This window comes from Trichechus manatus, unplaced genomic scaffold (assembly GCF_000243295.1).
Source record: "Trichechus manatus latirostris isolate Lorelei unplaced genomic scaffold, TriManLat1.0 scaffold00052, whole genome shotgun sequence".
In the NCBI taxonomy this organism is placed as follows: Eukaryota; Metazoa; Chordata; class Mammalia; order Sirenia; family Trichechidae; genus Trichechus; species Trichechus manatus.
Genome location: NW_004443988.1, coordinates 5,278,828 through 5,305,211, shown reverse-complemented (window position 1 = coordinate 5,305,211; position 26,384 = coordinate 5,278,828). Strand labels below are relative to the sequence as shown.

The 26,384-nt window shown below is 38.8% G+C and overlaps 1 protein-coding gene across 3 annotated transcripts in view; it reads left to right on the top strand.

The window, feature by feature from the left end:
- DTNB (dystrobrevin beta) overlaps positions 1 to 26,384 on the top strand; it is a 335,670-nt gene that overhangs the window by 79,801 nt on the left and 229,485 nt on the right. For all 3 annotated transcript variants that reach the window (XM_023732419.1, XM_023732417.1, XM_023732418.1), the window contains exons 7-8: positions 7,050 to 7,155; positions 10,614 to 10,780. In XM_023732419.1, the coding sequence (XP_023588187.1) occupies positions 7,050 to 7,155; positions 10,614 to 10,780 (273 nt within the window). The remainder of the gene's footprint in view (positions 1 to 7,049; positions 7,156 to 10,613; positions 10,781 to 26,384) is intronic.

Below are 26,384 nucleotides of genomic sequence, written 5' to 3'. Positions count from 1 at the left end.
GCTCTTAATCGGGTCATTGAGTTAATTTATTTGGCTGAATGTTTTTCTTAGTGGTGGGAAAAAATACATACTGGTACATCTTACAAGTGACAATATCTTAGATGAATGAAGTACAGCATACAAAGTGGATTTTATTATGATCAGGCCATAGTAATGATGCCCATATCATTGGCATTAATAGAAACTGAAAAAAATTGCAGACACCTAGAAGTGAGATTTTCTTCTAGTTGGGCCAATGGAAGAGAGTGTCTTACTAATTGATTCCTTAGATAGAAATGACAAGTAACTCCAAGATGGTTTCCTTTTATTACAAACATTTTTGTTAGGTAGCACTGCTGGTTGTATACATGCTACAGGAAAGGCCCCTGCCTCTCAGTTACGACTCATGAGCTGAACATAGGTCCTGATGTGGCCAATCATGTTTCCCTGCCCAATGCCTGTGGGCAGAGCTGAAAGCTGCTGGGCAGGTAGTGTTGGAGTCTGTTGGTCTAGCCCTTTCTCCGATGTGCACTGGTGGCACAGGCTAGCATGCATTCCCATTCTGGACCTCTGATACCCCTCTCCCGCTCCAGTGCCTTCTTGTTTGCTAGTCTCCAGATAAAACAAAAAAAAATTTTCACCAAAAAATTGAAGACCTTGGTCTCCTAGTGACTTCACTTAGTGGCCCAGTGGCAGCCTAAATAAGAGGACTATGCCTGCTCAGATATTGCGTTTGTTTTATTATTCCTTTCAATCACAAGTAAATTTTAAAGTGTCATTTTAAAATACAGCTCTGCTGATGTCCCCGTCTTGCTTAAAAAACTCTGACAACTCTGTATTGTCTATTGAATGAGGTTCTTAGCATGGCACTCACGGTGCTTGTCAGTCCAGCCCCAGCTTGTCTTTACACCATCATTTTTGGTTGCTTCTACCCCCACGGATCCCATCTTCTGACCTGCTCTTGTCCCTCACTGTGCCACAGGGGTTCCTTTTGGATATTGCCACATTGCCATAAACCAAAACCCATTGCCGTTGAGTCGATTCTGACTCATAGCGACCCTATGGGGCAGAGTAGAACTGTCCCATAGGGTTTCCAAGGAGTGGCTGGTGGATTCAGACTGCTGACTTTTTGGTTAGCAGCCGAGCTCTTAACCACTGCACCACCAATTCCCACTAGCAATGTATGAAGAGTGTCTGTTTCTTCATAGCCTTGCCAATAGCATGTTTTTACACTTTAAATTTTTGCCAGTCTGACAGGTGCGAAGTGGTACCTCAGTAGTTTTAAATTGCGTTTCTTTTATTTTGAGTAATGTGCATTTTGAATGGGTAAAAGGAGTCACACTTCTTATGTTTGTCTGTGCCAGTAACCATTGAACTTATCTCTCTCTGCTAACAAAGACCTCGTGTTTCAAATCCCAGCTAAAATATCATGTCTTCGCTGATGTTCTTAAACTTTTAACGTAGGATTGATTGTTCCCTTTTCTGCACTCCCACGTTATGTTATATATAGCTCAGTTACACCTGAAGGGGTGACCCTTATTCTTCAGTTTTATGTCTCCAGTGATTAACAGTGTCAGAAAATACTCGATGCTTCCTAAATATTTGTTGAGTTAACTGAATAATGATTTTAAATCAAATATGATATGAGAAAATAAGTTTTTTTTTGGCTTGAATTTTAATTGGAAGCTTAAAGCTCATGCAAGTAGTTGTAACCTTTTTGTTTTCGTTGGTACTATTTTCCCATGATTTTCTCAAATAATAAATCTTTGCCATGGGAGAATTACAGTATTTCCAAATTTTTAAGTTTTCCCAAATCTGTCTTTTAGCTGTAATAAAGATGTTTACCTGTGTTTTATTGACCATGCAGAGGCGTTTGACTGTGTGGATCATAACAGTTTATGGATAACATTGCGAAGAATGGGAATTCCAGAACACTTAATTGTGCTCATGAGGAACCTGTACATGGATCAAGAGGCAGTCGTTCGAACAGAACAAGGGGATACTGCGTGGTTTAAAGTCAGGAAAGGCGTGTGTCAGGATTGTATCCTTTCACCATACTTATTCAATCTGTATGCTGAGGAAATAATCCAAGAAGCTGGACTATGTGGAGAACATGGCATCAGGATTGGTGGAAGACTCATTAACAACCTGTGATACACAGATGACACAACCTTGCTTGCTGAAAGTGAAGAGGACTTGAAGCATTTACTAATGAAGATCAAAGACCATAGACTTCAGTATGGATTACACCTCAACATAAAGAAAATAAAAACCTTCACAACTGGACCAATAAGCAACATCATGATAAACGGAGAAAAGATTGAAGTTGTCAAGGATTTCGTTTTACTTGGATCCATGATCAACACCCATGGAAGCAGCAGTCCAGAAATCAAACTACGCATTGCATTGGGCAAATCTGCTGCAAAACACCTCTTTAAAGTGTTGAAAAGCAAAGATGTCACCTTGAAGACTAAGGTGCACCTGACCCAAGCCATGGTATCTTCAGTCACCTCATATGCATGCGAAAGCTGGACAATTAATAAGGAAGACCGAAGAAGAATTGATGCCTTTGAATTGTGGTGTTGGCAAAGAATATGGAATATACCATGGACTGCCAAAAGAATCAACAAATCTGTCTTAGAAGAAGTACAACCAGAATGCTCCTTAGAAGCAAGGATGGTGAGACTTTGTCTCATGTACTTTGGACATGTTATCAGGAGAGATCAGTCCCTGGAGAAGGACATCATGCTTGGTAAAGTAGAGGGTCAGTGAAAAAAAGGAAGACCCTCAACGAGATAGATTGACACAGTGGCTGCAAGAATGGGCTCAAGCATAACAGCGCTTGTGAGGATGACGCAGGACTGGGCAGTGTTTTGTTCTGTTGTATGTAGGGTCGCTATGAGTCATAACCGACTCGACGGCACCTAACAACCAGAACAACATCACTAATAAAAGGACAAGCAATATTATATTGTTGTCTTATTGCAAATTACTCTATATTTTCAAAGTCCAGAATAAATCTATGATGTGTTTACGTTCACTCTCTAATAATAATTGAAAAGCTGACCCATAGCACTGTTCCTGTAGTTCTAGTTAATGTGTGTTTGCCCTTGTCAGATAAAATATTTCTATGACTCTGCACAAATTTTGGAACCCTGGTGGCACAGTGGTTAAGAGCGTGGCTGCTAATCAAAAGATTAGCAGTTTGAATCTACCAGCTGCTCCTTGGAAACCCTATGGGGCAGTTCTACTCTGTCCTATAGGGTTGCTGTGAGTTGGAATCAACGGCAATGAGTTTTTTGTTTTTGTGTTTTTTACGGGTACAAATGTTTGTATAAAAATGTTTTCATCTGAAAGGTTTAAAAGTATTGTTTTCAAGACAGTTAACTAAATTTCATACATTGTTTAACTAATTACCAAGTAAGTGATAGGGCAATGGATAAGAAATATTTATATCTTGCATGTAGGGGAATACGAGTTTTTAATGGAATTGATGAAGTTGGAGATTGCAGCTGTGACAATCTAGTGCTAAGTTGTTTTACTTGTTTTCACATGTTATTTTAGCAATACTGGCTTTCTCATTGTTAAGGAATTATTTCACTCCCCTGTTAAAAAGGGAAGAAGGAATCAAGGGTGGAGGGAGGTGAGAGAATGGCATCTGAGATAATAATTGCCAGTCTCGTTTAGAATGACAAGGGGCAAGGAGGTAGGCAAAGAACAGAAACACTCGCCTGTAAGAAAAATATGAGACTACGTAAAAAGATGGAAACAACCTCTCTGTTTTCTAGAGGAAGGCATAAGTAAATCATGGGTTTTTGCTCAGTGGATCAGGAAGCTGTTAAAATGATTAGAAGTGAAGGCCTTGTAAGCAAAATAATAAAATGCTAAGTGAAAAAACATCACATTTTAATTACCCTGTGTTCATAATTATGTAGAAATATATATACATCTGGAGGGAAATACAGAAAAATGAGAATTGTGGGAATGTGTATTTTCATTTTTTATTATAGTTTTTGTTATAAATATTACTCTGCTATAAAAAATAAGGAGAAATGCAAAGAATGTGTTCAACTCAAGAGCAAAAACAAAACCAAAAAAAAAAAGGGAAAGAAGCCAACTTTGACACAGTTATTTGCTGAGTCACGGAGTATTAGAGCTAAGAATTCTCTCCTGACAGTTCTCAAGCTTTCGTTCTTAGCACCTCTTCACACTCTAAACATTATTGAGGATTTGAAACAGGTTTTGTTTATGTGGCTTATATCTATATTTCATATTAGGAATTAAAACTGAGAAATTAAAAAATATATTTATTAAGTCATTTAAAAATAATAGTGATAAACCTATTATATGTTAACATGTATAGAATATTTTTATGAAAAACAACTATATTCCAAAACAAAAAGAAATTAATGAGAAGAGTGCCATTGTTTTATATTTTTGCAAATCTCTTTAATGTTTAGATCGTTAGAAGATAGCTGAATTCTCAAATCTGCTTCTCTGTTCAATCTGTTGTGATATTTGTTTTGGTTAAAGTATAGGGAGAAAATCTCACCTCATATCGCTGGGACACGGTTTCATTCCTCATGCTTTTCAAGGACTTAAAATTATAGCATGACCTAGAACAACTTTTGGAAATTGATCTTGAGCATATTTAAGAGGATTTTCTGAGATATGAAAATATGTTAGTTCCTTTTCATCTTTTAAAAACCTCATGGTAGGTGAATCAAAACTTTTTAGAGAAAGTAGTATTAGGATTTTATGTGAATTTATAAAAATTAATTTTTGTGTTTAGATAATATAGCAAATATAAGAAGATACAGAAGTATTAACTTACATATTAAATTTATAATAAAAGGTATAGTATGTTTAATTTTTGTTTACCATCTTTCACTAGCTAAAAAAAGAAACCTCTTGGCATTTTCTTTCTCAAACATTTTAAATACTTCCCATTTTGTTTTGTTGCAGTTACTTGCATATCCACAGTAAGAGGCATTTTCCATGTCTGATTCTCCATTCATATGTTCAGCGGCTGTTCTTAGGTTGTTCATTCATTCCTCTTAGATTCCACTGTAGTCTTAGATGCATTAGTAACTTGAATGCCTGAGATGGAAAACACTTTAATAACCTTTACTTAGCCTATTTGAGCAGGCGTTTCTCTAACCTCATCTTCAATGCACAGCAATATAGAGAGAGCCTTTGAATGATAACCTCATAATGTTATCATCCTCAGTCAACCCTTTTGCATAGATCTCAGCACCCTTCCCCTTCCCCCCTACTCAGTGCTGGTCTGTAATCTAAGGCCCCACCTTTCTTCATCTTTCCCAGGTTTTTGTTATCCTGGTGTGCCTTCTGCTTTACCTCCTTTTCTGTTCCCCGCTTACCAGTTTATTTTAAAGATTATTCTTAATAAGAATGACTTCCAATCTACATATACCTGATGCACAGTACTCCCTCCATGGTTGCCCAAAGAGATACACAGAAGTAAGTCTGTGTAGACTGGTGTTTTGCCTGATGGGAACCATTGTTTGGAAATGTATCATAGTGGACGGGATGAAAATCCTGGAGACCTGTCTTCCTGACTAATCACCCAGTGACTTTCCTCTTTTGTTTCAATCTGTGTTAAATATAATAGTGATAAAATCCAAGTTATTTTGTAATCAGTTGGCAAAATCTTTAGGTCAGCTCTAACCAATTTTATGTTTTCTACTTTTTTCCCCTGAAATACATTAAAATGTTTTAAAGTTTTATTGGGCAACACTCATATTTTTGTAGCGTGTTTTTCACTTTAAGAAAAATGGTGAGACTGACAACACAGTTACTGGGAGAGAGATGAAAGTCTGAAGAGTTCTTTTGACTTTACTGCACACCTAGTCCCCAACTCCCATCCTTGCCTTTGAATGGTGGGACCATGAACGGAAAGGCCTGCTTACTGGGCTGTGTATCTTCTGTGTGTTTGCCCTTTTGTCTCTGCCCTTCTTTTGTAATAAAAATTTAAGTGGCGGCCTAGATGTCCAAGTGTCAGTTACAGAACTCTCACTATGTCTGATTGTATCGCACTGCTTTTTCCTCTCTCTCTGGAGCTGGAAAGGTGTTTTGTGGGTTGGAGGAAATAACAAGTAAATTTACTAATTTGAAATATTGTTGACAATCTGTTCTATCTACTTCATATAACTTTTTAAAATTTATCTTCCTGGACTGTTTTCTGATTATCTTTGTCCACATGGGACATAGAGAATTATGTTCGTGTTTCACATATAGTCAAAACTTACTATATATTTGTTTAAAAGAAGAATAAAAATAGAACAGAAATATCTTTGAGAAAAAGGCAGTCTAGCTAGGGAGCTGGCATAATGGAGGGAGTCCTGTGCAGGATGTTTGAATACTTAGGTTCTAATCTCATCCTTATCATACCTGTCTTTGTTACTTTGTCAGATTTCTTAACTACTCTGAGCTTTGGTTTCCACCTCTGTAAATGAGAGAGTTATTAAATGACATCTTAGAATGTTTGCTCTTCACTTTTATTATTTATTTTTTTCAAGAATTACCTACTAAGTGCCTCTTATGTGCCAGGTACTGTTCAGAGTGCTAGAAATGTGATAGACAATGAAACAGGCATAGCTCCTGCTCTCCTTGATTTTGTTTTATAATCAGATGTGGGATGTCTGTCTCTGTCTCTGGAAAGCAGAAATAGTCGTCTGAAGGACACCTGAGTTCTAGTCCTGGCCTCGTGTCTAATTTCGTAGAACCTTTACAAGTCATTTAAATGGTCTTATTCCTTTAGTTTCTCATCTATAAATTGAGGAAAATAATACCTGACCTGTTTCCTTTATACGGTTGTTTCAAGACTCAAATAAAATAATGTGTGTGGAGGTACATTTGAGTATAGTAGCAGTGTCTAGTATAATGTGTAGTAGTGTCTACAGTAATGTAACAGATTATTTTATTTTTCTATAATATTTCAACATGTAATTTATTAAAGCTTGGTTGGGAGAATCCTAGGTTAATTTAATCTTTGGAGTTCAGGGATGTTTGAAAAATATAAATATATATATTTTTTCTTCTCTTCACAGAAAAAGGTAATGCTGAATATGTTTTTAGATACAGTGATGGCGGATCCTCCTCCCCAGTGCCTTGTTTGGCTGTCTCTCATGCACCGGCTTGCCCATGTTGAGAATGGTAAGCAGAACTTTTATCATTCATTTCCTTACATATAAACCAAAAAAAAAAAACCAAACCCATTGCCTTCGAGTCAATTCCAACTCATAGCAACCCTGTAGGATAGAGCCCCATAGGGTTTCCAAGGAGCGGTGGATTCAAATTAGCAGCCGAGCTCTTAACAACTATGCCACCAAGGTTTCCTCCTTACATATAGGAAGTGTTTTAACTGGTTATTTGTAAAGTCCTCAGCTATTAGCACTAAAAAATTATAATTGACATATGCTAGCACTCCATCGTAATTTTAGTTTTAGCTTTCGAAAGAGGAATATTCATTTCTCAAAAAAAAAAAAAAAAAAAAATGGGGTTGGTATTTATTATTTAGAAAGAATGCCAAGAAGTAGTAGTGTTGGGTCTGATTTGGGCCTAATTTAGCCATGATCTCTCTCTTTTTTTTTTTTTAAATTATCAAAATCTTAGTCCTAAAGATTGGATATATTCAATATCAACCCCTAAAACAATAATTATTTTGGAATAATTGAAAGATAAATAGCTAAGATATATTTTAACACTGGGTTTCACATATCTTCATTTTTTTTCCATTTATTATTTTTGAATCTACTTTTGGTATTCTTCCCAGTGATTTGACTTAAATCTTTGTTTTGCTTTGAATTGAAATGGTAGTTATCTCTTAAAATCCAGTTGCTGTTGATTCAACTCATGGCATACAGCGCTTGGTTGCTAACCAAAAGGTTGGAGGTTCAAGTTTACCCAGAGGTATACCTCAGAAGAAAGTCCTGGCAATCTTTTTCCCAAAAAATCAGCCATTGGAAAACCCCATGGAGCACAGTTCTACTCTGACACACATGGGGTTGCCACTTATCTCTTAGTAACTTCTTAATTTTCTCTTCTCTTGCTACCAGTTTACCTCCTTTTTTTAGCTTGTTTGAGTTTATTAAAGAGAAGGCCTTAGTTTTTTTATACAGCTTCCCTTCTCTCAAGGCTCTTGCCTATCTCTGTTCACTCCACAAAAGAGAACAAGGAAGAATAGCTGAGAAGCCATTAAAAAGCAATCTTCTGTTTCCTTCCTATAAGAATGAAGTATATACTTCCACATTTTTTATTTTCTCCCATTTCTCTCCGTAATTTTTTTTTTTTTTTTAACTTTTCAGTCTTTTCCCTAACTATGACTTTAATTTATAAATACCTCAGATTCAGGATTACATACTTAAAGGACTGTAATCTTTTGTATAGATTAAAACAGCTAAATTTTTTAACAGGATTTTGGGATAAAGATTTAAATTTTGAAATTATTACAGTATTATTGGTGCTTTTGGGGGCAATGCTTTTATAGCCTTAAGTGTTTTAATATCCAGTTCATTGTCATAAAATCATTTTGGATCTAGTAAACCGAGTAGAATTTCATTTGTCATTTTTACCCATATAAACTTTTTTTTGTGACTTTGTATAATATAGTGTATTATTTATTGATTACTTTCTTTTGTGGTCAGTGGTATTTTTTCTCAGAGACAGAAATGTTATGAAATCATTGAAATTCTGGAAATAAAACACATTACCTATTGCATTAAAATTTGTCCGTATGTCTTAATTTTTATGATGTGAAGCAAATTTTAAAATTATGATATTCCTAGATTTTTTTAGGTTTGGGCCCTTTACTTCTTATGAAATTCAGCACTTTAATTGTATTGAAGTTACTATTCAGAAAGACAAATACTTATTTGCTTAAGCAACAGTTGAACTTTTTATATTGATCTACTAATCCAGGTGTATAGTACTTATATGAAGGTAACTACCACACAGTGCACTCACCAAAATGAATGCTTTTACCAGAGCTTGCTTAGTCTTTTTCTTATTTATAATCTGACCCAGCACAGTTGTTGATCTTTTCCTCATTCTGGTTCTCTGCTTTTCCACCTTGTCACCCATTCCACCGACTAGTGTGAGTACTGGGCTCTTGATTGGTTTAGAAGAGAGTTGCAGAAAATCACATAGACATACATGTTCAACCAAAATTCTCAGAATATAGTTGATAATTTAACGTTAACATATATATATCATTTAACATTAACCCAAAATTATTATTTAGAATTACAAATATTGGCTGCTCTGATGTTGACTGCATTGATGTTAACTCCAGATTGATACAGGAATGATGTTCTCTGGAGCAACTATACAGATTATATAGTTATAATTTAAAGGACACACTCTGATTAGCACTTTTGTCATTCCTTAGAAGTATCTTGATGATAAAAAGCTTTAATTTCTTAGAGGAGGTGTGTCCTTTGGATTTCTCATTGCTGATTTTATTTTTGTTTTAGTCTTTGATGATCTTGTTACATAGTTTCCCTCACCTAGTGCTTTTTTGTTTTTGTTTTTAGTTTTGATTCCTTAGTTAATATACATTTTTGGAGCAGGAGTAAATATCCTTATAATTGAGATGAGATTGGCTAAGATTGGCTTTGTATATATAGTGCTAGAAAGAGTTGTTCAAAAGAAGATTTGAATACTATATTCCTCTTTCCTGTTGACTTCTATTTCTTGTGTTCAGAGTTGATTGCCAGAGGGAACAATTCTGTTACCAACATTAAAATGTTGGTAAAAAAAAATAGAGTTGTGCATTGCCCATGATAGTGTCTCCCACTTCCCACTTAGTGAACTGCAATCTCTGAATTGTCCCTAATGTAAGAGGACCCTAGAAATCTCTGTGAATCCTTCCTGCCAGCTTGACAGTTTTCCATAAGCTAATGTGCCATGTTGGGTGGAAAAAAGAGCACAGGTCGCTGAGTTCCCTTCCTCCAAATCATTGTCCCTTTGTCAGTCTAGGGTATTTTATTTTTCATGGTGTTACTTAGAGCTCTGGCTTAAAACTGATAGCCTTATTTTTACCAGTTACCGTTTGTGCCCAGATACATGGTAATATTTAATTCACCAAATATTTTAAGGCCTCCAGTCCAGTGTACTGTGTAAAATACTTGAAGGTAACAGAAACACATAACACAGTCTTGGCTCTCAAGGATTTTATAAGTTAGTGAAGGAAACAAATATATACACATTTAACAGTAAACCATCCCTAAAAACAACAGCAATAGGTTTGGAAAAACAGTTTTGGAGTGAAGGCATCTCTCTCCTCCTTCCTGCTGTGCTTATCTAAACTTTAAGAAACATAAGTTTCATTAAGAAGGAAACTGGTTGTTTTCTAAGGTGGGCTGGAATGTAGTACTCTAAATTGAAAGGCTTTGTTTTTTCTTATTTATTAAGTCATTTTGTTGTTGTAGGCGGTTGGTTGCATTGACTAGCTAGCAGGCAATTTAGAGTCTTTGGTTCTCGTGTTGTCTTCACCCTTGCCTTTATATTAAATTTGGTTTTTCTCTGTATTGACTTTATTCTCTGAAAATTATTTCTTTGTTCCTCTCATCTCATCCCTTCTCCCCTGCCCTTCTCGCTTTCCCTTCTACAAGTCTTCCATCCTGTGGAGTGTTCCTACTGCCGGTGTGAGAGTATGATGGGTTTCCGGTACCGATGCCAGCAGTGCCACAACTACCAGCTCTGCCAAAATTGCTTTTGGCGCGGCCATGCCAGTGGCCCTCACAGCAACCAACACCAGATGAAGGAGCATTCCTCTTGGGTAACTCTGTTTTGTGTCTCAGTCTGTGTTCCCCGACTGTCTGTCTGTTTCATCAGTAACAGAACTTGGGCCAGTTTAGGATGTGGTATAATAATATCCTACTACTAACAGTTATGCTGGGAGTTGCAAAAATAATCACGCTGCAGCAACACTTGATTTTAAAAGTAGAATTTAAAAATTCCAGAAGGTGGAGATAATTACATTTGAAGTGGTCCCTTTATTCAGTAAAATTAAATGTTATGATGCTTCTGGTCCAAAGTGAAAAGTAAGTTTCTATTCATTTTAACATTGTGCAAAAAGTATCTCCCCAAATGCTTATTCTTCTGAGCGTTTAAAATTCTTTTTTCAAGCAAATTTTCTTCATGTTTACAGTTTAGATGTTGAAAGAACGCTGCATAAAATAAAGGAGTTAAATCTTTGTCTCTCTAAGGTTGGGGGAAATATTGTATTTTACAACCACTGCCATATTGGGGTGTATCCTGACCTTCAAAAATAGTTTTAAAATAACAGTATTTGGGTGAGGGTTGATGTCTGATTTTTCTGTGGCATACTTAGCATCATCATTTTTCTTTCTGTCTTCAGCTGATTTCCAGAGTTTTAAGAATGCCGTAATTGTCTTTTCCCAAAAGTTGTGATAGCCATTGTTTTAAAACCTTTCCCTCTAGTTTTGGTTTGTTGGTTGGTTTGCTAACACTAGAAAAATATATAGGGTCAGATGTATAATTGGTGATCTAGATTCTTAAACCTGGTCATCCTACTGGATTTCAAGTATTAGAAAGCTTCCATAACCAGGTTTTTTTTTTTCTTTCTTTCTTTCTTTCTTAAAACTCTACCAAGAAAAAAGCAAATAAGCTCAAATCAGAAATTGGTTTAAAAAAAAAAAAACTTCAACTCAAGTGTACACTTAACTTTATATCTCTGACAATGCGTTAGAATTTTTTTTAATTATGTAGGTTTTCAGTTAACCACAGAATTGTGTTAAACTGAACATCCGATTCTGAGTCTTGTGTTGTGAATTCCAGTAGGGTTTGTTTGAGGAGTCATTATTTTAAATCTTCAAAAAAAAGAAGAAAGAAGCCCAGTAGTTTCTCCTCGTTTTTGTTGACTAGAGATAACTTTTAGTAGACTTTTAATTTGTTACTTTTCCCTTTCTTAAAGTATAAGTACTTTACTGTATTGATTTATTATTTATTCCTCAGTTTCTTGTTTAGAAGTCTGACTCTTTAGACTTGAGGTAGTTTTTTGCTCTGTTACCTTTCATAGTGATTGGATTAGCTGGTATGGTATTTTTTCTGAAAATTCTCACTCTAGATGCTAGGACTCGACAAATGAGGAACTTCTTGTTCACCTTAATTTGAACTGGCTCATCTACCTAATCTATAACACTTTTTAAATTGGGGTTTTTATATTTATTTAAAGATAACTGACTAATGTTTGAATACTGCTTTATGATTTACAAAGAAGTTTTTCATATACACTTTTGAATTTTTTCATTGAACTATAACATACATACAGAAAAGTACACACATCACAAGTGGATTCTTACATTCTTATTTGAACTGAACAACACTCTTGTGTAGAAGGTCTTACCCCTATTATTTTTATTTCACCTTTGTTATTTGCTTTCTCTTTTAATAAGCCCTTCACTTTTGGGCTAGTGACTTAAACATTCAAGGAAAATCAAATATTATCAGCATGCATAATTTTAAAGCTAGTATCATAAATGTGTCAGTTCTGAAGTTTGACGAGTGTGTGCATTGTGTATTGTACATACATACTTGTCAGGTCTTTTCACAGTATATGTGTGTGTCTGCAACTGTTCTCAAAATTAGAACTTTGTATGTGCAGTGCCCTTGCTGTTTGAGGAAGATGTGGGTAAACTTTTGAGGCTGTTGTGGGTAAAGACATTTTCTGCCTAGCAAAAGGATGTGTAATCAGTTTAATATAATTTCTGTAAAGATTGTCCATTGTATTTATACTAATACTTAGAATGAATGTTTCTGTATGTTCACAACAGATGAATTTACTATGTGTTCAACCAGCTTGTATATATTTTCATTGTACATTTGTGTAGTGTTTGGTGCCTAGAAGTGTATTTTTATTTTCCCATAAGCTTCTGTTTAATGTTTTGTCTAAGTAACTATGCAGTATAATTCATTTTTCTTTTAGTCCCCAGTCCATTCAGTTTGCCTTTGTTACAAAACAAAAATGCCACGTGGTACCATATCTGTGATTCAACTTGTCCATACATTTATTCATTCACTCAGAAGATATTTTTTGAGCATCTACTATGTGCCAGGCAGTGCTCTAGACACTTAGAGTACATCTATGAACAAACCAAAGACTCTTGCACTATGGAGCTTAATTTTTGAGGGATGTAGAAGAGGCCACTTGTACTTTCCAGCATCAGTGTTTTCTTATTCTTGCTGGACACACATCTAAACTACATTTCTCAGCCCTTCTTATATCCCAGGGTGGCCATGTGGTTAGTTCTACCAGCAGAATGTGGACAGAGTGATCTGTGTCTTCCCAGAACAAGACAGTTAATAGAAGGGTACTGTCTCTACCCTCTCTGCCTCCACTAGGACTCAGAGGAGGGTGAAACCATAAAATGAAAGGAAACTAGATCATTGAGTGAGAGGTGGAGAAGGCTATTCCACCAGCCTGCTTGACTGTGATGGCAGCCGGTAAAAAGCTTTGTGTTTAAACCACTGAGGTTTTAGGGTTTTTGGGACAGCAGTTAGTACTAGGAGTGGAATTCTGGTATAATAAAACCTTAAAATTTGTGACATTGTCATAGCAGTTAGGTGGCATACTGATGAGGAGATTGATATTGGGGGGCCATTTGGAAAATGTGTCTCTGTGATAACTTGGAAGACACAGTTCATGCCAGCTTAGGTCAGATATTAAAAAGGATCAGAGTGTTTAGCTGTGTGCTATTATCAGTAAGGTATTGTAAGAAATAGATGAGCTTAGGAAAGAATTATCTAGTTTATAAAAAATGAAAGAGAATAAAGAAAGTTCCAGTATTTGAGGCAGTGAAAGGAAAAACAGACTACTTCTAGACCCCAGAGAGTAAGAGATAAGAGTTGAAAACAACTTAGAGCAAAAAAGGCCCAGTAAACTTTCTTTATTGAAAACTGCGACTCAGTCCTGTGGCAAAGATCAGATTGAGGGTATGGCCTCTCCAAGTAGTGGTTTTTGTTCATGGCTGCTCATCAGAATCACCTTGGTCCCACCTGCAGAGCTTCTGATTTAAGTGGTCTGTGGTACAAAAGGATTTTGAAAAAGTTCCCCAAGTGATTCTGTTGTGCTGCCAAAGTGAAGATCCACTGACCTCTTGTTTCACATGGCCTCCAGGTGGCTGCCATTAGTTTAAAGAGAACGGCAAGGAAGCAAAGAAATAAATCAGCTTGAAAATTATGTCTAGGAAAGAATTTTGTTTATGTGGTTACTGGCACATGGAACTGACTGAAAACAAATCGATCAAAGGCCACTAAGTTTTTGAGGGAGTTATATTGCCAAAGCCTGTGCATAGACCAGGAGGCAGTTGTTCAAACAGAATCAGGGAATATTGCAGGGTTTAAAATCAGGAAAGGTGTGCATCAGGGTTGTATCCTTTCATCATACTTATTCAGTTTGTATGCGGGGCAAATAATCCAAGTAGGCCATTGTATGTGAGTATAGAATGCAAGAGAGAAGTCTGAGATAGAAATATAAATTTTGGAGTCATTGACATATAGTTGATATTTAAAGCCATGATATATTGCTTAGTGAGTTAGTGAAGATAAAGAAGAGAAGAAAAAAGAAGAGCATTAAGAACTGACCCTTGGCATTCTCCAATATTAAGAGATCTGGAAGAATAGGAAGAAGCCGCATCCAGTGAAGTAGGCTGAAAACTAGGAGAGAGTGGTGCTCTGGAATCCAAGCAAAGAAAGTGTTTTGAGCAGGAGGAGGAAGTGATCAACTGTTGTCAAATGCTGCTGATAGTCAAGTAAGAAGGCTGGCAATGTAGGGATCTGGAGTGGTGGGAATGAAAACTGAATTAAAGTGGGTTCAAGAGAGAAAGGGAAGAGACGTTGAGATAGCAAGTATAGACAAGTCTTTCGATAAATATCTATTTCTAACATTGTTTTTCATAGTAGTTCTTATTGAGATTTTAGGGGACCCAGTCAATCCCACTTCTCTTTTTTCTACCCAAGATTGCAACCAGGAGTTAGGCAGATGGCAATCTGTTTGAAAAAGTTGTTTTAATTGTGAGGAAACAGTGGACTTGCTAGTAGCCCCTAAATTGAATATACTCCCACCTACTACTGGCCTTTCCACAGAGAGTAGAGTCTGAAAGCTTAAGGTTCTGGAGAGCAGAGCAGTGTCTTAGGCTGAATTCTCTAGAGAAGCAAAACCAGTAATCTGTATATCACTGCCTAAGTAGAGGTAGTTGTTTATATAACTGGTTGATGTTATAACAATTTCATCTTTATTCCCAGCAGATGGCAGACGTTACCACTGAACAAAGTTCCTTATCCTTTTCTTCACAATCTGCTAGGAAAAGATGAAATATTTTGAATTTGTTTAGCAAATATACATACAAGTAGAGAGAGAGAGAGAGATTTATATCAAGGAAGTGGCTCACGCGGTTTTTAGAGGCTGTACATACCGAGTCCATGGGGCAGGAAAGAGGATTCTCCTGATTCATGTAGCCACAGGGGCTGGTGAACCCAGGATCAGCAGGCCAGAGAGCAGGGCTGTAGCCTGCTGTGAAGATCCACGAATCTCAAGATCGGCAGGCAAGCTGCTAGCTCAAGTCCCAAGAACCGGAGGTCAGACAAACAGGAGCCAGCTGTAGGATCTAGAAAAAACAAAAGCCCCAGCAAGGTGACCAGGAAGGAAGTAGGTGGAGGAAGGCCCAGAGATGAAGGCTTAGGGGACGGTGAGCTGCCATCAGGCCCCACCCCTGCCGGTACCATTCAGCACATTCCATTATGGGAGTGATCACATACGAAATTTCGACAGGGAAGTGATCACAACATTATACAACTGCCAAAACACTGAGAATCATGGCCAGCCACGCTGACATACAGTCTCAACCATCACAGGCAGACTGTGGGGTTTTCAGATACCTAGGAAAAGATGGGAGAGGAAGGGGCTAAGCTAGGTATACTCAGTTGCTTCTCCAAAACTAACCAATCCGATTAGGAGAAGAGTGAGTGAGGGGGCATAGGGAGACCTGGTAGAGTCCTACAAAGATGGTTCCTCCAGATGGAAGCAAGAGAGTGGGCAATGTAACTCAGTAACAATTTTTTTTTTTTATTGTGCTTTAGATGAAGGTTTACAGAGCAAATTAGTTCTTATTAAACTAATACACATACTGTTTTGTAACATTGGTTCAGTAACAGTTTTTATGCTGAAATGTGTAAGGGGTATATTGGACTTCCCTGAGATATTTGGTTTATCGTTTGGGTAATCTTACCATCAGGAAGACTGTGGTGTACAGGATGTTTCAGTTAGTGTTGCTGCGTAACAAATCACCCCGAAACTTAGTGACTTAAGACAATAATTTTATTACACCTACAGATTTGGTGTCAGGAATTTGGACAGCCAACAAGGATTGGCTTCTCTCCGCTCCCCTATGTCTAGGGCCTTAGCTGGGACAACTGAAATACTGGAGGGTGACTTGAATGGCTAGAGGCTGGCATTATCTGGAGGCTTCTTCACTCACATGTCTAGTGACTGCCCTGGGATGACTTGACTGACATTTGAAGTCTTCATGTGCCTTGTACATTTCACAGCTTGACAGCTGGGTTTTAAGAGACACAATCCCGAGAGGAAGCATCTAGTGAGAAAGTGTTCTAGGAGAGGTAGGGGAAAGCTGCAAGGCCTTTCCTGACCTGGCTGTGAAGGCTATACAGCACCTTTCTGCCATATTCTATTGGTTACAAGTGAGTCACTAAGGCAAGCCCAGATTCAAGGGAAGGAGAATTGGACTCCACCTCATGGTGCTGTGGGGTGGTGGTAGTGGTACAGTCACATTACAAAGGAGCATATGTGATAGAAGATATTGCTGCGGTTATGTTTGGAAAATACACTCTGCTACACATAGGATGAAGCCTGGAAATCTGAACAAGGATTCTCATATAAATGATTACTTTAGCCATAGAGATTATCATGTTTTTCCACTAAATTATACTTTTTAAAAGAGCCAATTTATTGAAACAACGAAGCATAATATTTACTAGGATTTTTATTACCATATTTAAATAATTCAGATTTGGAGAAAGATTTTTCAAAATATTTTGTATATAAATAGTTTTGTTTGATCACTGTTAAAATAATTAATTTTTTATTAAAATTTAAAAAAAATTTTATTTTGTTGCTGAGAATATACACAGCAAAACATTGACTAATTCAGCATTTTCTGCATGTACAATTTAGTGACATTGATTACATTCTTTGAGTTGTGCAACCATTCTTACCCTCCTTTTCTGAGTTGTTCCTCCCTCACTGACATAAACTCGCTGCCCCCTAAGTTTCCTAACTGATCTTTTGAGTTGCTGTTGTCAGTTTGATCCCATATAGGTAGTTCTTAAAAGAGCATGAAGCCCAAGGCAGACATTTTTTACTAGTTAAGCTAAACTGTTGTTTAATTTTAAGAAGACTTCAGGGGATATTTTTGATTTAAGGTTTAAAAATTAACTCAGGGCAGTAGTTCTGGGGGTTCATCCAGCCTTCATGGCTCCAGAAAGTCTGGAGTCCATGAGAATTTGAAATTCTGTTCTTTGTTTTCCTCCTTTTGATCAGGATTCATCTATGGAATCTTTGATCAAATGTTCAGTATTGGTAGCTAGGCCCCATCCAGTTCTTCTGGACTCCTGGCAAAGCTGTTAAAATGATTTTTAATCCTAACTTTCATTTACCTTGGTCTGGGCATATATGCTTCTCTGATTTACTTTAAGCCTTTCTTGATATGCAAGAGGGCTTGAGACAAATCCGTGGAACTTTTCCACAAATCCATGGAGCTTTTAGAATCCTGCCACCCACATACGCACTCAAGCCTACTCCCATTTCCTACCCTCCCAGTGGTATCTTACATTCAGACTTCTGCTTACCTTAATCTTCACTGTGTTGTTGTGTGCCATCGAGTCAATTCCAACTCATAGCGACCCTATAGGACAGAATAGAACTGCCCCATAGGGTTTGCTAGGCTGTAATTTTTATGGGAGCAGATCACCAGGCCTTTTCTCCCGCAGAGCAGCTAGTGGGTTTGAACCACCAACCTTTTGAGTGCGTAACTGTTGCGCCACCAGGGCACCTTGATCTTCACTTTACCACCAGATGTATCTGACCAATTCCCACTTGGTTAACCTGTGACAGGGATGTGTGTGTGTGTGTGTGTGTGTGTGTGTGTTTATACAAAATACATTTGTACCACAGATACAGTTTGTTAGTAGAGTGCCTAAATAGAAGTAGTTGTCTATATAACTGGTTGATGTTATAAAAATTTTGTCTTTATTCCCAGCAGATGGCAGACTTTACCACTGAACAGAGTTACTTATCCTCTTCTTCACAGTCTGCTAGGAATGATGAAATATTTTGAATTTGTTTAGCAATCTGTTAATATTACTGTTTTTTTTTTTAAATAAATATTGATGGACAATTCATAGATGTCCAGTATAGTTGTTTGGGAATTAATGTTAGCAAAAGGAAACCATTTTGTTTAAGGAGTCAAAGTGAATTCTGTTCTTATAGACCTGAAACAATTATGATTCATCGTTGTCAGAAGCACTATTTTTTTCATGTGACTGAAGTTCCTTTTCTCACCGCTTTTGAATTCTAAAAGATAATATAACATGCATTCAGTGAGAAAAAGGTATGCTTCTCGGCCATGATTCTGCCCATTTTTAAATACAAGCAGTCCCCCGATTACGAACGTCTTGATTTACGTACAGCTGGTAGTTAGGAACCAATCCTCCCTAAAGTCTATCTGGAAAAAACTGACTCCGTGTTTGGCCCCTAGACTCCCACGATGGCCGCGCTTCTCCTGCTGTGCAGGTGCTGCAGTGGGTCCTTGGGCGGGTCCTTGGGCTGCCGCTGGCGGTGGGCGGGCCCTTGGGACGTCGTGAGCCCAGCAGCTGCCCCCAGCAGCGAGGAGAGAGCCCACATGTACCTGCCTCCCTCGGAGCTCAGAAATGGCAGGCCCCACCGTCCACGTGCCCCACGCACCGCTGCTCCGCTCTGCACGGAGGGCCTGGCAGTGGTGGCAGCTGGCGGCCTGGTTGCAGGCACCGCCCTTTACATGTTATCCGAGTACAACCCGTGAATGTTCCGCACTGGGCATACGGCTGGGCCTCCACAGGACCCCCTTACAAAGATCCACCCCACCCCATCCCGCTGGGCCCTCTGTGCTGTGCAGCCCTGGGCCATTGCAGCATCTCTCTGGGCTTCTGTTTCCTCTACCTTACACATGTGGAATTTCACTGTTGCAGCGGTTTTTGTCCTTTTGATGGCTGGAAGGGAGGACAGTCTTAGATTCCTGACATCTGTATGCCCATATGGTTTCCAGCGGTTGGTGGAGAACTTTGGCGCTTGAGCTTCCCTAAGCATCCTCTTCCCAACCCTTGGGCCCTGGACTCGCTCTTAGTACATCCTGAGCAGCACCTTCTCCCTTGTACCCTGAGGCAGGGGCTCATAGTTGGTGTGTGGGCTTTACAGTTCTCCTGAGGAGGTGATGGGGGAATGATCCGCCTAGCCCCAGCACAGTCCTACCCATGCACCCAACCCTCCCTGCCTCTGCTGAGGTTAGTTCAAACCCCAGCAGAGATGTGGCCTGGTGGAACAGTGTAGATTTTTTAGTTCAGAGTCTACGATAAAGTATCTGATTGGTCTCAAAGATTTTACAGAACAGAATCTTCTGAGTATTTTGGGTAATGTTTGCCCTGTAGGTATCTCATCAACTGTGGAGAAGGTACGTACAATGGTTCATAATAACAGATGGGTGCTACTTTGCAGCACATGTCAAAACATTATTATTACTGTATTATTTTGCTAAAGATGTTTTAGTGTATCTGGAAGTGTTTCTTTAATGTTTTTTATGCATAGAAAGGTACACTATATACTAAGACAAACATTTGACTAACTGATGTTAGATGCAGATTGAACCCAACTGTTCCAATTTACATACAAATTTGATTTAAAGACAGATTTAGGAATGGAACTCCTTCATAATCCAGGGACTGCCTGTAGTCACACATCATAATTAAATAACTAGTTTGTGCATAGTACAAAAGTGGGCAAGAGGATTATATTTTTAAAAGAATAAGACAGTATTCCCACTGATAAGCAAGTTATAGCAGGAGATAAGACTTACACACGTGAAGAAACTAACAACAAAACCTACAAAATTGAGTCCTTTAGCCCAATGCCCTACTCTCCTCAGAGAACCTGCTGAGGCTGTGTCCGTCATTGCTTGCCTCTGTTTTTATTAGTCCGTGTCACAAGTGAAAGGTGTCTGGCCTCCCCGTCTTTATGGCACCATCATTCCCATTATGGTCTGTACTTTCTCGCCCCAACCCAGCCTACTAATAGTTCCCGGCGTTCCAAGCTGCTTTAGAAATGCCGCGCTTAATCAGTGAGCTGCCCTAAGTGTCAACTGCTTCTCTAAGCATTTCTTCCACCTCTTGCCTTAATTGAAGTTTGGCTAGTCTCTAAGAGCTCCCACTCCCCCTGCAGCTTTTTCAGATAGTATCTATTTATTCTCTCACGTCCTTGTGCGCATTTAGGGGTTGGGAGGTGAAATTATTGTTAGAGTGACCATGTAATTTATCATCTAAATCGGGACCCGCTTGAGAATGCAAGGGGGTTCATTGTGCAGAGACAGCATGCTTAAACTGGTATTATCCTAGGTCGACCAGAATTTATGGTCAACGTTTTGTTTTCTTTGGGTGTATAACAAATTACCACAACTTAGTGGCTTAAAACGGCACAAATTTATCTCAGTTTCTGTAGGTCATAAGCCCAGGCATTATATGGCCGGGTTCTCTGTACCAGGTCTCATCAGACTGAAATCAGTGTCTCATCTGGGGCTTAGAAACCTCTTGCCAGCTCACTGGTGTTGACAAAGTTCATTTCATTACAATTATATTACTGAGGTCCCCATTTTCCTGCTAGCTGTCATCCAGGGACGACTTTCACTCCCAGAGGCCATTTGCTGTTCCTTGCTGCGTGGCCCCCATGGGCAGTTCACAACATGGATGTCTGCTTTTTTCCAGCCCAGCCAGAGCATGGCTCTCTGCACATCTCTCTGACTTCCTCTTCTGCCACTAGCCAGAGAAAAGACTGCTGTAAAAGGGTTCCCTTGATTAGATCAGGCCCACCCAGGGTAATCTCCCTTTAGCATAAAATGTAACATAATCAAAGAAGTGATTTGAACATGCTAACCTGTTGCCATCAAGTTGATTTCTGACTCATAGCAACCCTTCAGAACAGAGTAGAACTGCCCCATAGATTTTCCAAAGAGCAGCTGATGGAGTCAAACTGCTGACCTTTTGGTTAGCAGCCAAACACTTAACCACTGTGCCACCAGGGCCACCTGAATATTCTAGCTTCTCATATTCACAGATTCCACCTACACTCAAAGGGAAGGAGATTATACCAAGATATGGGTCATTAGGGTCATCTTAGAATTCTGTCTATCCCAGTCACCCTTGTTATTTTTCTCCTTGCTTTCTGCCTTGCCACTTTTAGACCATTATACTCTGAATCTCTTAGTTAAAAAAAAAAGCAAGCAAGATACTGCTTTGACGCTTATAACATTTTAGCTCTGATACCCTCCTTCCTTTCTCAGTATAGTTATCTCCTGACTTTCTGGTCATGCCTCTTCACTCCTTGATGAATTCGTACCAGATTCATAGTCATCTCCTGGGTGATTTCAGTGTCTGTGTAGATGAGCCTTTTTACACCCTGACTTCGCAGCTCCTTAACGTGCTCAACTCTGAGCATCTCCTCCTTCCCTGTACCTCAGCCATCTACTCCTACAATTACACGCTGGACCTTTTCACCATCTGTAACTGTGCTACTTCCAAAATCACTGATTCAGACATCCCCTGTTCTTATGACAGCCTGTTATCATTCCAGTTGACTTGTTAATCTACTCTCACTAAGATTATCTTTTAACCCCCTTTCAACCTATAGTCCATTGGCCCGTCTGCCTTCTTTTATCCACCAGCCCCTCTCTTCTTTTTCCTTCTCTTCTTATGCATCTTAGATATGATCCTTCATTCCTGTGCCATAAAATCCCTTGCCCTGCAACTTTTTTATTCACCTGTCAACCAAAACCTTGAACTAGTCAATCTGCTTCTGGCAAAAGCCATGCAATAGGGCAGATGAATGGAAAATATTAATGGAATAAAATCGAGAGTCCAGAAATAAACCCTTACATTTATTGTCAGTTGATTTCCACCAGTGGGACCAAAACAATTTAATGAAGAAAGAATAGTCTTTTCAACAAATGGTGCTGGAACAACTGGATACCCACATGCACAGGAATGATTTTGGACCCCTACTATGCATCATATAGAAAGTTAACTCAAAGTGAATCATAGACCTAAGTATAAAAACAAGCTACAAAACTCTTAGAAGAAAACATAAGTGTAAATCTTCATGACATTGAGTTAAACAAAGCCTTCTCAGATGACACCAAAAGCACAAGTGAAAAAAAAAGGAAAAATAGATAAATTGGACTTTATCAAAATTAAAAAACTTTGTGCTTCAAAGGCCATCATCAACCAAGTGAAAAGACAACCCATAGAATGGGAGAAAACATTTGCAAGTCATATATCTGATAAGGGACTTGTGTCTAGAATTATAAAGAACTCTGACAAATTAACCAAAGTAGCCAAGTAACCAAATTAAAAATTGGGCAAAGGATCTGAATAGACATTTCTCCAAAGAAGATATACAAATGGCCAGTAAGTATACAAAAAGATTCTCAACGTTATTAGTCATTCCAAAAACCCAAACCCATTGCTGTCAAGACAATTCCGACTCATGGCGACCCTATAGGACAGAGTAGAACTGCCACATAGGGTTTACAAGGAAAAGATTGGCAGTCGGTTTCTGTAAAGATTTACAGCCTGGGAAAACCTATGGGACAGTTCCACTCTATCCTATAGAGTTCCTATGAGTCGGAATCAACTCGGTGACAGTGAGTTGTCTTTACAGAAACAGCCTGCTACATCTTTTCTCCCACAGAGCACCAAGGAGGTTTGAACAACCAACGTTTTGGTTAGCAGCCGAGTGTGCAACCACTGCACCACCAGGGTTCCTTATTAGTCGTTGTCGTTGTTGTTAGGAGCCGTTGAGTTGATTCCAACTCATAGCGACCCTATAGGACAGAGTAGAACTGCCGCATAGGAGACCTCTGAGGAGTGGCTGGTGGATTTGAACTACTGACCTTTTGATTAGCAGCTGAGCTCTTAACCACTAAGCTGCCAGGCCTCCAAAATCATGATGAGATACTACGTCACACCTACTAGGATGGCTAAAGTAAAAGACTGATAATAACAAGGATGTGAAGAAATTGGAACCTTCATACATTGCAGTGACAATGTAAAATGTGCAGCCACTTTGAAAAACAGTTTGACATTTCTTCACAATGTTAAATATAGAATTAACATATACCCAAGAGAATTGAAAATATATACACCCAGAAAACTTGTACATGAATGTTCATAGCAGCATTATTCAAAATAGCTAACAAGTGATACAGCTTAAATGTCTATCAGCTGATGAATGGATAAATAAAATGTTGTATAGCCATACAATGGAATATTATTCATAATATAAAAGGAATGCTATATTGATACATGTTACAGCATGGATGAAAACATTATGCTAAGAGACAAAAGCCAAACGCAAAAGATCACATATTGTATGATTTCATTTATATGAAATGTCCAGAATAGGTGTAATAGTTAAGGTTGTGGGTCCACTTGGCTGGGCCATGATTCCCAGTGGTTTGGCAGTTACATAATGATGTAGTTTGGCAGTTATGTAATGATATAGTCATCCTCCATGATGTGATCTGATGTAATCAGCCAATCAGTTGTAAGGGGCATTTCCTCAGGGGTGTGGCCTGCATCCAATATATATATGGACATTCTGGCAAAGCTTGCTCACTCATTCTGGATCCTGTATCTATCTCGTCATCATCTGACATCTGGTTCTTGGGACTTGCACCAGGGGATTGTCGTATTGCCTGCCAGCCTTGCAATTTGTCGGCCTTCCCAGTATGTGACCTACTGATCTTGGGTTCATCAGCCCCTACAGCTACATGAGTTGGGAGAAACCTCCATTCTGACGCGTGACTCACAGATGTGGGACTTGCCAGGCTCTACAACCACGTGAGCCATTTCCTTGAGATAAATCACTCTCTCTCTTTCTCTCTATACACACACACACACACACACACGCACACACACGCTTCCCTGGTTTTGCTTATCCAGAGAACTCAGCCTAAGACTTTTGGTACCAAGAGTGGTTCTAGAGAAACAAAATCATAAGGGTGAGTTTACTAAATTGGTTTTCAAGTCTGACTAGTCTTAAAGGTGCTGATGACTCTGCCTCCAGTAGTAAAGAGGGCACTGCTAATACATGGAGTGAGGTGGCAATGTTGTTATTGTTGTTAGATGTTATCAAGTCGGTTATGACTCACAGCGACCCTAGGCACAACAGAACGAAACACTGCCTGGTCCTGCGCTGTCCTCACAATTGTTGTTATGCACGAGCCCATTGTTACAGCCACTGTGTCAGTCTGTCTGGTTTAAGGTCTTCCTCTTTTTTGCTGACCATCTACTTTACCAAGAATGATGTCCTTCTCCAGGGCCTGGTCTCTCCTTATAACATGTCCAAAGTATGTGAGACAAAGTCTTGTTATCCTTGCTTCTTGGATTATTTGCTCAGCATACAGATTGAGTAAGTACGGTGAAAGAATACAACCCTAATGCACACCTTTCCTGATTTTAAACCACGCAGCATTTCCCTTGTTCTGTTCGAACAGCTGCCTCTTGGTCTATGTACACGTTCCTCATAAACACCGTTAGATGTTCTGAATTCCCATTCTTTGCAATGTTATCCATAATTTGTTATGATCCCCACAGTTGAATGCCTTTACGTAGTCAATAAGACACAGGTAAACATCTTTCTGGTATTCTCTGTTTTCAGCCAATATCCATCTGACATCAGCAATGATATCCCTCATCCACGTCCTGGTGGCAATACAAAATACACAAAATATTACCACCAATAGATAAAGTATTGGTGAGAAGCAAGGCTCTGGGTGATTGCAGGTTTGATACCTTTCTACAATTTTGTCAGAATGAGAAGTATAGGGAAGTGGGTTAGTTGGCCCTACTTTCACTAAGTAAAGTAGTGAAAGAAAGGGATGAGCTCAGGGCTTCAGAGTCACAGCTCAAGTAAGTGCCATATAAAAGACCCCAAAGTTGCCACTCTTGCCCTGAAAGAATGCTTTATTTTTTTTTGTTGTTGTTGTTTTGTTTATTGTTATAGTTTAAATGAAGTTTACATTTCAAGTTAGTCTTCCATACAAAAATTTACACACACATTGCTATGTGACCCCAATTGCTCTCCTCATACTGTACAGCACACTCCTCCTTTCCACCCCTGATTCCCCATGTCCATTCAACCAGCTCCTAAACCCCTCTACCCTCCCATCTCACCTCCAGACAGAAGCTGCCCGTTTAATCTCTTGTATTTACTTGAACTAAGAGGGACACTCCTCACAAGTGTCACTTTATGTCACACAGTCCATTCCAATCCCTCTCTGAAGAGTTGGCCTCAGAAATTGTTTTAGTTCTGGGCTGATAGAGAATCCAAGGGCCATGCTTTCCAGGGATCCTGCAGTCTCAGGCCATTAAGTCTGGTCTTCTTACTAGAATTTAAGTTCTGCACCCCACCTTTCTCCTGCTCCATTAGGGACTCTCTGTTGTGTTCCATGTCAGGGTGGTCATTGGGGGTAGCTGGGCACCATCTCCTTCTTCTGGTCTCAAGCTGATGAAGTCCTTGGTTTATGTGGCCCTTTTTGTCTCTTGGGCTAATACTTTCCTTGTCTCTTTGGTGTTTTTCATTCTCCTTTACTCCAGGTGGTTGGGACTAATTGATGCATCTTAGACGGCCACTTGCAAGCTTTTAAGACCCCAGATGCCATTCACCAAAGTAGGATGCAGAACATTTTCTTAATAAGTTTTGTTATGCCTATTGACCTAGATGTCCCCTGAAAGCATTGTCCCCAGACCCCTACCCCTGCTACTCTGTCCCTCAAAGTGTATGATTGTATTCAGGAAACTTCTTAGCTTTGGTTTAGTCTGGTTGTGCTGACTTCCCCTGTAGTGTGTGCTGTCCTTCCCTTCACATAAGTTAATTCTTATCTACTATCTAGTTAGTACATAACCCTCACCCTCCCTCCCCACCTTCGTAACCATCAAAGAATGTTTTCTTCTGTGTTTAAACCTTTTTTTGAGTTCTTATAATAGTGGTCTTATACAATATTTGTCCTTCTGTGACTGACTAAATTCACTCAGCATAATGTCCT